Consider the following 13,476-nt stretch of genomic DNA (forward strand, 5'->3'; position numbering starts at 1 on the left):
GTGTTTTTAATTTTGTAAATGATTGCAAGAAGAATCTATATGCTGGGTGAATGATATCAAAATAAATAAATAGGAAATGTATTTTAATACTTCATTATTTCTCCATCTATTTAACATGGAGGGCTTCTTCACATGGAGGTTTTATCCTGCTATTGAGATTGCTCACTCACAGAAGTTTGCAGGTCCTTTTCATGACATCGTCAACCTCCAGGGCACATCCAGAGGTATTTCCTAGTTATTCCATGTTAAATAGATCCGGAAATAATGAAGTATTAAAATATGTTGGATTGTTGCACTATTAAAACAGCCACTAGATGGTGATGTTTCATTGAGTTCTATGGAACCTTGAAAATTAAAAACTGCTCCTCTTAGCAATCACATGGTCTCCGTCTGGGAGCCCATTGTAAGCGGGGAAAGGCTCCACAACAGTAGGCCTGCGGATCTTTTCTTTAATGGAAAAGCAGCCTCGATAACCAAGAAATGCCTCTGGATGTGCCCTGAAGGTTGACAACATCATGAAAATGACCCACAAACTTCTTTGAGTGAGCAATCTCAATAGCAGGATAAAACCTCCATGTGAAGAAGCCCTGAGTTCACATGGCTTGTAAATGTAAAACAAAGAAAATACTTCTAAAACTAGCCGAAAGCACAGACCAATTCTTGTTATTTCTAATGTTAACAGATACTTTGGTCATTGGACTGTAATAAAGAGTGATTGATTGATTGATTGATTGATTGAATGAATGCTAACAGGGAAATGTCTGAGGGTGTAGTGCTAGGAGATTAGTAAAACCTTGCTTGATCCTGGAGTACCCCATACTTCTTGAATGACTTAGTACACATTGAAGTACTAGCTCCTCTCTACTCAGCACTGGTTAGGCCTAATCTGGAGTACTGTGTCCAGTTCTGGGCACCACTAAGAAGGATGCAGACAAACTGGAGAGGGTTCAGAGGAGGGCAACAAAGATGATCAGAGGACTGAAAACAAAATCCTATGAGGAGAAAGAACTGGCCATGATTAGCCTTGAGAAGAGAAGACTGAGGGGAGATATGATAGCGCTCTTCAAGTACTTCAAAGGTTGTCACAGAAAGGAAGGCCAGAATCTCTTCTCGATCATCCCAGAGTGCAGGACATGGAATAATAGGCTCAAGTTACAGGAAGCCAGATTCCAGTCCAGCTGAACATCAGGAAAAACTTCCTGACTGTTAGAGCAATACAACAATGAAACCCATTACCCTGGGAGGTAGTGGGTTCTCCCACACTGGAGGCATTCAAGATGAAGCTGGACAGCCATCTGTCAGGGATGCTCTGACTTGGATTCCTGCATTGGCAAGGGGGTTGGACTCGATGGTCTTATAGGCCCCTTCCAACCCTACTATTCTATGATTCTATGACATGTCTCTACCAGGTGAGATATGTCTTGCAGGCTATACTGACCATACATGGCTAATGTTTAGCTTGCTGTCTCAGACACAAGGCAAAGGGTAAAGACTAAGTACTTGTCATTCCTTCTTCAGCTGGTCAGGTCCAGACAATTTATTACTCTTTATTTCCAGCATTCTGGCAACCTTGGGACCTATTAAGAACAACACAAGCTTATGTGTTTTGGATGTCTTACCCATATCCTCTTCCAGCTCATCTGTTGTTTCCTCCTCTTCATGCTGGACTGGGAATTTAAGGCTCCGCACCAGCCCCATATTTTCTTTCTTGTAAAACCCTATCAGTTCTTCCAAATTGTTGAAATACTGTACTGGAACACCTTCGGATGCCTGAAAACACCACACAAAGCACCAACATCAGATGTTGCTGGAAGTCATCCCCGCCAACGAAAGAATATTTATGAGTAGACAATTAAACAGAGAAAACTCAGCAAACACAGTCCACAAAGAGTCATACTTTTTCATCTTTTCTGTTAAGCCTTTGACACCAGCCTTTACTCCTATACTGCTGCAATGTAAGCCTAAGCATGTGTGCTCACTAAGTATATACTAACCACTTAGAGATTTTATTATATTTAGTGGTATAGAAATAGTGCGAATAAATAAATAAATACATACATACATACATGTACTAAACCCTAGGTAACTGCAATAATCACATATTCTTCCCCTGCTTACTCCTTACCCCATGTGTGTGTGTGAGTATAATCAAATATAGTGGCTATATTCCTTGATCGTCTTGGGTTACACCCATTGATGGGCTTCCCCTTCAGAGTCTGTGGAGAGAGCTCAGTTGCTCACACTGTTTGTCTTTTGTCTTTCATGATTTATATGGCAGGGGAGCAGGGAATATTTAAAACATGATGGAACACACAAGACCACACATGTAGCAATTTGCCACTTACGTGGCAAATTGCCACTAAGAATTCCTCCTGGGCAAGCATGAACACTGGAATTGCCTTACTGCAAGTCAGAACAGAGGGGGTACACATAGCTCCCCTCATGCAGTCCCACAAAATCAGGGAGATGGTGGCATCAGACACTTCAACTAGAACTGCACTAACAACAGCATCAAGTTCGCTGCGGAGACAAGCAATTTTGTCCTCAAAGTGCAATGCAAAAAGGTCACAGCGGGTCCTTGAGGGGATGCAAGAATGCAAGCAATATTAAGAAGAAAGGCAGCAACCAATGCCCATTTTCTCGAAACTTGGGAGCAAAGATATGACGGAACATAGGAAGGTGCCTTATACTGAGTCAGACCCAGTTCAGTCAGCAATTCTCCAGGGCTTCAGGCAGGAATTTTTCCAGCCCTACCTGGAGATGCCAGGGATTGAACCTGGGACCTTCTACATGCTGAGCATGTGCTCTACCACTGAGCTATGGCTCCTCCCAATGCCTTCTTAGTTCCCCAGGACTCAGCTCAAGGGCACAGCATTACAGCACTCTCCCCCGCAGCTTAGAAAGACCACCACAGCATTATGCCAACATCCAGCTGTCTCTTCTGGCCCTTTAAAAACAGCTGGGATACTTTTGTGGTGCTTTTTCCAGCCAGGGAATAGCACCACATTGCTCTTTCCCTAGATTATACAGAGCAGCCTTACCCAAGCTGGGGCCCTCCAGATGTGTTGGGCTACAACTCCCATCATCCCTAGCCACTGCTGGGAATGGTAGAAGTTGTAATCCAACACATTTAGAGAGCCCTAGCTTGGGGAAGGCTGATATAGCGCATCTCAGAGCTACCTCTTCTGACTTTGAAAGGATGGGGAAAGCAGCTGGGATTGCATCATAATTTTTCTGTTCCGTGGAGGGGTGGGGGGAGACTGCTGTGGTTCATCTTTCGGGGCTCATTTCCATTTAGTGCAGACACAATCATTTACTGGTTCACATTCACCCCATTCTTCCTTCCCCACGCTTTTCAGTTTCCATCTACTTCTAGCTGCTTTGATTCTTGTAGTTATGATTAAATTAGTAACAACTTCCTCAGTTGTTTCTGCACTATGTCTTTTAGGTAACCTATGAGAAACAATACCAGAGATAAAGGTTGCTGATGCAAAAAGAAATCTCTAATTTCAACCACTTTGCACCAATATTCTTATTGCACTTTGCACAGAAGAATATTGCCACCATGTCAACATGTCTTTGCATTTATTCTATTAAATGTATTTAATTTCACAGTCAGAAGGTCTCATGTATAACACTATAGTATAAAGTTCTAAGTATAAAATCTTAGAATGATTCTGTCTCATTCAGACTTGTAGAAACTAAGTAGCTGTTTTCATCTGTGTGTGTGTGTGGGAGAAATCTTGCCATATTTCTTCAACAATTACAAGTTCATAATTATTACTCCTTCAGTTTCAGATTTTTTCCCCTTTTGTGTTGAAATCACTGCTAAATAATAGTTTGTAAATGTGTGACAATAGTCACTTGGGGGATTTTAATCTCAGTAAGATGTTCTCGACTGGTGTTCAGCTCCTATCTATTTCATCTTGTCTCCTTATCTGCACAAGAAAATGCCTGGCTTGGAAATATTGAAAAAGCAATAGTCTGTCACTGCTTTCCCCCACCATACACTCACAGACATCAGCATACTAAACTAAGTCACCATCCTTGAAGAGTTTCATTATGATTCTATTATAGCCTAACCTTCCCCAAACTGGTAAATTACAGTGAACATATGTTAACATTTCTCACCAGAGCAAATTGGACTTGATAGGGGCACTATATGGGCTTAATTGATATCTAAAGGTGCAATCCTATGCATGTTTAGACAGAAAAAAAAGTCCTACAGCTCCCAGCATTCCCCAGCCAGAAGGACTTTTTTCTGTCTAAACATGCATAGGATTGGGACCTAACTGAATTTTTCAGTAGTAGCCCCCAGTTATGGAATGCCCTCCCTAGAGAGGGCCACTTGGCACCTACTTAATTATCTTTCTGGCATCAGGCAAAGACCTTTTTATTCTCCTGGGCTTTTAATATCTCTGTATATTTTTGCTGCTACAATGTCTTCTAAAGTGGTTTAACTCTATGACCTTTCTAGTTTCCATGCTGCTTGATGCCTGTTATATTTTCATCTCCTCTAGCTTGTTTGTTCTTACTAAATGGATTGTTTTTACTCTGCTGTTTTTTATTCTGATTTTGTGGACTTGGATTTTTGTATTATTTCTTTTTATTGTATGTCACCTTGACAACAATTTGTTACAGGGTGACTAATAAAATAATCTGAGGTGGGCAACACATGGCCCCACTGGCCTTTTTTACAGCTGCCCCCGCCACCAAAATTTGGCAGTGCAGCAGCAAAAAAGGGCAGCTTTTTTATTACTGTATTGATTTAAATGTAATTATTAAATGAATAACATTTAACAATAACAACGATTTTTTTCCAATTTAACAACAGTGGGTTGGCTTCAAAGATGCCCTTCCTACAAAGGAAGGATTCTTGTTCTGATGAAACAACTCCTGTTGGAGGAAGTTCCTTCCATTGAAGGAAGAGAACCTGGATCAAATCCGTGGATTGAATCTGAATCAAATCCATGGCTTTAATAATGATCTTTTGAAGTTGGCAGTGGCCAATTCTTGCATTTATACCATCAAAGTTTTTTCAAATACACGATCCTATTCTTTTTGTAGAGCAATCTTCTCAAACCTGGCATCCTCCAGATGTATTACAACTACCATAATCCCCATACTACCTGGGGGTAATAGGACTTGTAGTCCAACACATCTGTAAGGTGCCAGGTTCAGGAAAACTGCTCTATGCTTTAGTTATAACAGTCTTTGTTTATTCTGCCAATAAAGTAGCATGGAACTGTCACTCCATCTTGAACCCATTGCTGGAATTTTGAACCATTCCAGTGAAAGGTAGGTGAGCAACCATATTCACAGAATAAAGAATAGTAGAAAGAATTGCAGACAAACAATCTAACCATACCTCTTTAGGTATCATAGAATCTATGTCCTCCTATTCAGTTGACTTGAAAGGCCAGTCAAACATCTGTCCTTGCCAGGTGGCACTGAGAGAAACAACACCCCTCACTTATATGTATTATTTCACTCATACAGACCCAGTGAAAATAATGAAAAGTGCTATTCATATCAAGTCTCAGAACAGGACTGCAATGAATCTTGGAGGGAAAATATGGATTACATTTAATATAAAACTTCTATAGAAATATGCAGCAAGATCCAGGCAGAGAGAAAAATTTAGTGACATGCATACTGGCTCGTTGCTTTTTTCTTTTCTTTTTATGAAGAACAGAAATGGAAACAAGCAATGCAAGCAGAAGTGAGAAATGCACAACCACAGAAAGCAGGCTGGGATTCAGGGGGAGGTCCATGAGAATCTCTATCTTTAGCAGACAAACACCAGAGTTTGATAAGGCCAACTCTTCTTTTTCTTCTGCTACTGAGTGATCATGGTTTACATCCAAATACATGGGTACAGTACACTTGCTGAACCTGCTGAATAGGGTCTAAACCTGTAGAATGATAAGTTTAAGGTCCAAATCTGACTTGTTTTGATGGGGTTGGGAGGGAGCCTGTAGTAGAATTACCATCTAAAAAAACCCCCTAACTATCCATTCCCATTATGTCCACCTTCCACATCTTGGCTAGCACAAGCTCTATTAAGCTTCCAGCTCCTCGCAATCTAAACCCCCTTGCTACATGCCGCTGGCCCACCAAAGTCTTCTTATATGCCAAAATTGGAGCCATTGGACCCAGTGGAGGCTGGTGGCTCTGATATCAGTGGGATGGTGAATCCACTCTGGGTTTCAGTCAGAAGCAGTTGTAGTGGGGCCCACCCAGAAGGCCCTTGTGTGATGAGGAGGTTAGGATTTGATGCATACAATAAGTCTTCTCTATGCCTAAGTCTTTGCTGTACCCAGGACCAGGTGCTTTGGGCTAGAAAAAACGAGCTACTCAGTGTCAGGTGTGTGTTACCAGCAAGGCCAACACACCTGTGTGATGAACAGGCAATTCACATTGCAGTCCATGATGGAAGGAATATAAACCCAAAGGACTCCCTCCATCATGAACCTTTCTGTGGGCTAGGATTGTGGCCTGCGTCATGGCATGCTGGCTTAGGAACTATGTATGTGCAGGCTCAGGGGTTCCTCAGCAACAGAAGGGATGTGAGTTTGTGTACCAGTTTCCTTTTCTCTTATGTTGTGTGCAATTTCTCTGAATAAACAAAGTTAGCAGAGGAGCTTTCCAGTGTGTGTGTGTGCGTTGCCTGATCTGAATCCTTATGAACCTCTGCCTTCCCCACTGACATTAGAGCCACCAGCCTCCACTGACAGGACCCATTATCTGGATCCCTTTCAATCTGGTTCAAGGCCTGGCTTTGGCCTAGAGGCTGCCTCAGTCACATGATGAATGAGCCATGCCATGTCTTGTTATGCTTTTATGGAAGTGGCCTTATGGGGGCTTTAGCCTAAATTTAAAAGGTGGCTTAAACATATTTAAATGAATGAATAAATAAGGACGGTGGGAGTGGATCCTCCTGGATCTTTCAGCAGCTTATGACCATGGTACATGTCTGGATAGGCGCTCTGGATTGGGAATGGGGCACAGTATTTCAGTGGTCTTGTTACTACCTGAAGGACTGATTCCAGAAGGCGGTACTGGGTAACTACTGCTCAGCCCCATGGCATAAGAACGTAAGAGCCATGCTTGATCAGACCAAGGTCCATCTAGTCCACCATTCTGTTCACACAATAGCCAACCAGCTGTCGACCGGGAACCCAGAAGCGGGACAAGAGTACAACAGCACCCTCCCACTCATGTTCCCCAGCAACTGGTACACATAGGCATATTGCCTCTGATACTGGAGGTAGCACATAGTCATCAAGACTAGTAGGCGTTGCTAGCCTTCTCCAGGAATTTGTTGAACCCCCTTTTAAAGTCATCCAAATTGGTGGCCATCACTACATCCTGTGGTAGCGAATTCCATAGTTTAACTATGTGCTGTGTGAAGAAGTCCTTCCTTTTATCTGTCCTGAATCTCCCACCAATCAGCTTCATGGGATGACTCTGGCTTCTACTATTATAAGAGAGGGAGAAAAGTGTTGTGGGGTCCCCTTGAATTTCTTCTTGTCCCTCAGGCTGTTTAGCAGGGGTGCATGACCCATGGCCAATGGACCACATGTGTCCTGCAGAGCCATGGGAACCTGAGCCATGGATCAGCTGGACCAAGGAGGGTGGGGGATGTGGTAAAAGTCCAAACTGGACTTGGAGATCCATGCCCAGCTGCCCTCCAATTAAGCTCTGGACACGTGGGTAAGATTCAACTCGAGTTTATTCATGTACAACGAAGGCAGCTCTGTCAACCCAGAGGCAGCCCAGATCAACACTCACCAGTTACATTTATAATCATAATGTGGCTAAATAAGTGACATCAGCCAAGCCTAGCACGCATGTCTGCTCATTATCAATTAAACTTTTACTGGACCATCGCCCCCGGCTTCTTCTCAGAGCCCTGCAACTTTTGCAAGGACGATGATTCTTAGGTCTGGGGTGAGTTGCTGTGGAGACAAGATAACTTATCTCTACTGTCCTAACAGTTTCTTCTTTTGTACAAAACAAAGACAACAGTTATAGGCTTTTGAGGAATCTACTACACTGGCACACAAAAAAAAGCTGAGACAACATGGCCTTCCCTTAGTTATTTTCCACAGGGACACACACTGTTCTGACACTGCTATAGCAACACTGGGACCACGAATGTGCTGGGGATCACTGAGGGTTGGGAGAGGAGAAAGTCCCTCCTTACCTCAAGCAATCCCCAATGAGATTGCTGTCCCAGTACTGCTAACAGCAGTGTTGGAACAGAGTCCCCCCACTGTCCAGCTGATCAGCTGGTCTGCAGGGGAAAGCAGGTAGGGTCTGCAGAGCTCCATGGGCCTCATTAAAAACTGGTCCTGCCAGTGAACAAGGTAGAGGCCAGAATAGGGTACTGGCTTATGGGGAATGCACAAATATTACAATAGAAAGTCTTTTCATTTTCCTCTGTGCAAGGAACACCAGAAAGATATGCATAAGGCAAATGGACTAAAAAGAGGGCTAGATGAGCCCCAACAGTACAGATGCCACCCCAAGAAGGATTCACTCCAATACACCTAAAAAACCAAACAGCATGCAATGAAACGTACACATATTTACAATGCCTTCAGAATATACACTTAACTGGTTATATATGAAACTTGACACAAAAATTATCCTCAAACTACAAGGCCCAATTCCTACAAACATCAAATTTGTGCTTGGGCTGCAACACCTGAGGCTCAAGGTGAGGTGAGGGTACCAGAAGATAATACTCCTCCATGTAAAAAAATAAAATCCTGCATATTTGGTCTGAAGTTGTACAGTTGAGATGGCCTCATCTGATATTTGGGAGACCTAGGCCTAAGCCACTCTGGAATAGTCCAAAGTTTTCTCAGGCATTGTTTCAGGGAAGCAGTTTGATTCAATTATACATCAGTATAAACCAACTACTTGGACTGGCCTCCCATCAAGAAGAATTGAAAGTGGATAACTGAGGACCTGAGATTTTGAGCTGGATAAGACTATCCTACGGTGCCATATTAGCCAAGGCAAGTGTTGTAAACTCCGCAATTTTTAAAACTGACCTGAAATAATACACTTACAGGGCAAAGCCTATGGTGGTTGTGGGGAGATTCTATGGCAGAGCAACCACCGCACCTAAAGCCCTGCTGGCTCACTGCATCCAACATTGGGGGGGGGTGTTCTGTTCCCTGCTGCCCCATTCCCACTGACCACAATGGGAGGAAATTAACAATGCCAGCTCCTGTTCTGGCATAGTTTCTAGGTGTGTATCGGGGGAACGAGGGGGCTTAGAATCGTGTGGATCTACAGCCTCCCCCAACATGCCCCATTTTGGCGCGAACACATGCACACACACTGGAACACCACTGGTGGGACAGCAATAACAGCGGAGCTTCCCACTGCTGCACAGGGGCACCCCCAGGGGCAGATGTGCCATCCCACGCACACCTTCCTCTGCACCAGCCTTTGATGGTCCCTCAGCTCCTTTAAGCTACTTGTGGTTAAGACGCTGAACTGCAGACTGGAAGGTCGGCAGGTCAGCAGTTCGAGACCCGAGTGCCGCATGACAGAGTGAGCTCCCGTCTTCAGTCCCAGCTCCTGCCAACCTAGCAGTTCGAAAGCAAGAAATTGCAAGTAGATAAATAGGTACCGCCTCGGCGGGAAAGGTGACAGCGTTCCGTGCACCTCGGTGTCCAGTCATGCCGGCCACATGACCACGGAAGCGTCTTCAGACAGCGCTGGCTCTTCGGCTTAGAAACGGGGATGAGCACCGCACCCTAGAGTCGGACACGATTGGCTGGGGACACCTTTACCTTTATAATATTCCTTAAACGTTCTCCAGAATGTACTATACATTTCCATTCTGTCCAAGCATTTATAACAAACATCTAAGAAATGAAGCATGGTATTTTGAAGGCCCATCAAAAACTTAAAAAACAAACAAACCCAAGTTTTAAATCCAACATTATGCAGAGCAATTCTAAAAGCATATCACAGTAATGTGACCTCAGATGGGACTTGCAGCTGGGAGAAAGAGCTGCTTCCCAAAATACAGCCCAACCATAAATTTAGACTATTTTTAATACAACTTTGCAGTGGAAACGAAAGTAGAATGAGGATGGCAGGGGGAGTGCGATGTATGTTGGAGTGCCTGACAGCAAACTGTGTTCATTACTTGTGTTCACGTTTAGCTGTTCAGTGTTCCTGAAAGCCCAATGTGTGGAAATCTGGTGTTCATATTATACAAATGAAGCCAACTCTGGCCTGTTTCGCACAAACAGTAGATGAGGTAAACCTGTTTCTGGGCTGTGTATAGGCAGAAGGTGGGAATTCACATGACTGATTGTACAAAGCACACAGAAAACTAACTTTCCAGAGAGAAGATTAGGTTAGAAACCTTTTTCCTGATATCTAGTTTTGAATGTAGAGAGGATTCTTGTACGAAAGAGCATTCCATCAAGTGAACACCCCCACCCCATTTTACAGCCTGATGTGGCACAGCCCAGAAACAGTTTGACCTGCTTTGTTGTTTGTGAGAAGTAGCGCCAAACTAAACATTTGTATTCCTCCTAATACAAAGAGCAGCAACAGAGGTGGGGTGATTTTCAATGGGATAACAGGAGGAGGGAAGAGTTAAACTCCCCCTTCTTGCCAGTTGCTGTCTACATCTTGCTTGTGCCCTGTGGCTACTTGCATGTTGTTGTTTTTAAATGTGCATGTTAAATGTAAAAACATGTTTTCAGTGTAATCCTATACCTGTCTGCTCAGAACTAAGTTCCACTAACTTCAATGGGACTTACTTCCAGGTGAATGTCTATAGGATTGCAGCCTGAATGTCATGTTTAGTTTGGCCCTTACCTTTAAGGCCTCATCAATACCACTCAGGGTTTGCCCTACCATTAGGTAGAGTGAGGCAGTCACCTCAAGTGGCAGATGCTGGGAGCGAGGTGCTGGAGAAGGACTACACAGTCTGCTTTGCATCCCGTAAGCTAGCCTGCTGCCTGCAGGTGTGGTGGAGGATGCTGTCCCACTTCAACTGTTATCTTGTCCTTCATATGGCTTTCTTCACTTTTATCCTGCGATTGAGATTGCTCCTTCATGGAAGTTTGCAGGCTCTTTACATGTCGCCGTGTCCCTCCAGGGCATCTCCTGCACTAAATGCCCTTTATTCAATTTTTAAATAGGTCACAGATAATAAGCTATCAAATTACCCTGTTATGGTCCATTTGAGTTTCCTCCGTGAAAAGAGTAAAAGCAGCAAGAAGTGGAAGAAGATCAATGAAAGATAGTGGAAGACTCAGCTATGGGGAGAAGGAGGGGGAAAGGCCAGGGGAAAAGGAAGCACATGAAAAAGGGAGTCGTTGTGATCCTGCATTTAAAATGGAAGCAGAAAGCCCTGTTTTAAATGCAGGATTTTAGGCTGGTGTAGAGACGCCTTTTGAGGCAGCAAAGTATCTTGAGCCAGCCCTGATAACATTTTTCTATAAATAACAACTATGTTCATAATTTTCTTCAATTGTGTCTTTTTTTGTCATGAAATATTTCTTTGTTTCTTTAAGATGTATGCTCTCGGGTGACCAGTCATGCATTGCCAAAAAGAGGAAATATATCACCAAAAGAGGAGACAGAGTTGCACAAAATCTGCAGGTGCCAATTTGTAAGTGTAGCTAGACATTTCCGCCCACATATTCCAAGTAATGTCCATAACGGGCTTCTAAAATGGGCCCACCAGTGGTGGTTCCAGGTTTTTGAGAGCCCTTGGGCAATACATCCCGCATGAGTCATGTATCAAGCTGCTATTGTTCCTCATCCTTTTCTTCATCATTGCTTGTGTTTGCTTGCTCGCCAGGCAGCGAGCCAGTGAGCAAGTAGTTGGTGAGCAAGTAGGCATCAACTGCTCCTCCTTCTCACTGCCTCCATTGTCTGGGCCAGGGGGAGAGGCAGGTGAACAAGCAGGCTGCAATGGTGAAGGGAAGAGGCAACTCCAGAAGGCTTTCATCAAGGCTGGAGTGTGGGTCCTCAGCATGTGCCCAACCATGCCTACCCTTGACACTGGCCCTGGGGCCCACCCATGTGCAAGCGTGGAAAGGTCCAATGCGCATAGCCAATGTGCATATAAGCATATGTAGTAGACTCATTTCTGATGCTGAAATGAACACGTATGTCTGTGGTGGAGCCCACCACTGCAAATGCCACCCCCTACCTAAGTGCATTTGTTCTACACACTTAGAAGGATTGGCGAGTCTCATTCAATCAGTGTTGGTACTCTTATATTTTGTCAGTTATTCTCAGTAGTCATTTTCATAGTTATCTACTAAAATAAATTCCACATCATAATTTTCTATTGTTTTCAAATTCCCTATGACCACAGCATCATATAAAATACCATATCTAGCTGAGTGTTTGATCTTTACTAATATGTCTTTTAAAAATTTCTCTATTAATGACTATTGCCACTGTGACTTTTTATTGCTGTTTCTATTCTTCCTTGCCTGGGAATGCTTGCTTGGCATTAGGGATATCCAAGGGCATCACCCCCTGATAGCTACCTGCTGCCATTGTTTAGGGTACACACTGTATTTATTTTTATTTGTTGGCAACAACAAAGGAAAAAACCTTTGCTTTTAAAATGAAAGCATTGTATGCCAAGCTTCTAAATAACATCCAGTTGTCTATGAAAATCTTCTCGTTGCCTTGGGGTACCAGGAAAATGGGTGCTTGCGTGACTATGGTAAAGACCTAAAATGCTTTTTAAAATTAATTAATTACTTAATTACAGTTATATCCCACCTTATTTTCTTCTTAAGGAACCCAAGGTGGCATACATAATCCTCCTCCTCTCCATTTTATCTTCACAACAACGATCTTGCAAGGTAGATTGGGCTGAGAGTCTATGCCTAGTTCATAGTGGGTCAGTGGAAACCCAGTGGGCTTCCATGGCTGAGTGGGGACTAGAACCCAGATCTCCCAACTCCCAGTCCAACCCTCTAGCCACTACACCACACTGGCTTTATTTGAAAATAAGCTGTTTAGAACACTTTATTCTATGTGCACTAACACTGCAATCCTATACATGACTACTCTGAAGTAAGCCTCACTAAGGTTAGATGGACTTACTCGCAGGTAAGTGTGTACAGCAGCCTCCCCCAACTTGGTACTCTCCAGATGTTTTGGACTGCAACTACCAGGGCCCCATCTACACGAACTGTTTACTTCGGAGCCACTGCGATTCGAGGTCCTTCAGGACATATGACACAGTCGCCACTTCGCAGCCTAACTGTGGCTTTCACCCGGAAAATGCAGATTTCCAAAGACAAGTTTTGCTGCAATGTTTTTGGTTTGCTGTGGGTTTCCCACAGTTGCGAGCTGCCTGTCTCTTCCCTGAAACGACTTCACTTTTTGTGGTGGGCGTGTGGTAGGCGTGCCTAGTGCTTGTGTCACTCTGTGACGCCCCTTCACTCCTCCTCTTTCTTT

General features: G+C 43.6%; 1 protein-coding gene across 7 annotated transcripts in view; it reads right to left on the reverse strand.

Moving 5' to 3' along the window:
- INPP5D (inositol polyphosphate-5-phosphatase D) overlaps window positions 1–13,476 on the reverse strand; it is a 95,063-nt gene that overhangs the window by 58,859 nt on the left and 22,728 nt on the right. For all 7 annotated transcript variants that reach the window (XM_084846749.1, XM_084846748.1, XM_084846752.1 and 4 more), the window contains exon 3: window positions 1,620–1,770. In XM_084846749.1, the coding sequence (XP_084702875.1) occupies window positions 1,620–1,770 (151 nt within the window). The remainder of the gene's footprint in view (window positions 1–1,619; window positions 1,771–13,476) is intronic.

The sequence above is a fragment of the Heloderma suspectum genome, chromosome 3 (assembly GCF_057233095.1).
Source record: "Heloderma suspectum isolate Gila_16-S chromosome 3, 16-S_ref, whole genome shotgun sequence".
Lineage (NCBI taxonomy): Eukaryota > Metazoa > Chordata > Lepidosauria > Squamata > Helodermatidae > Heloderma > Heloderma suspectum.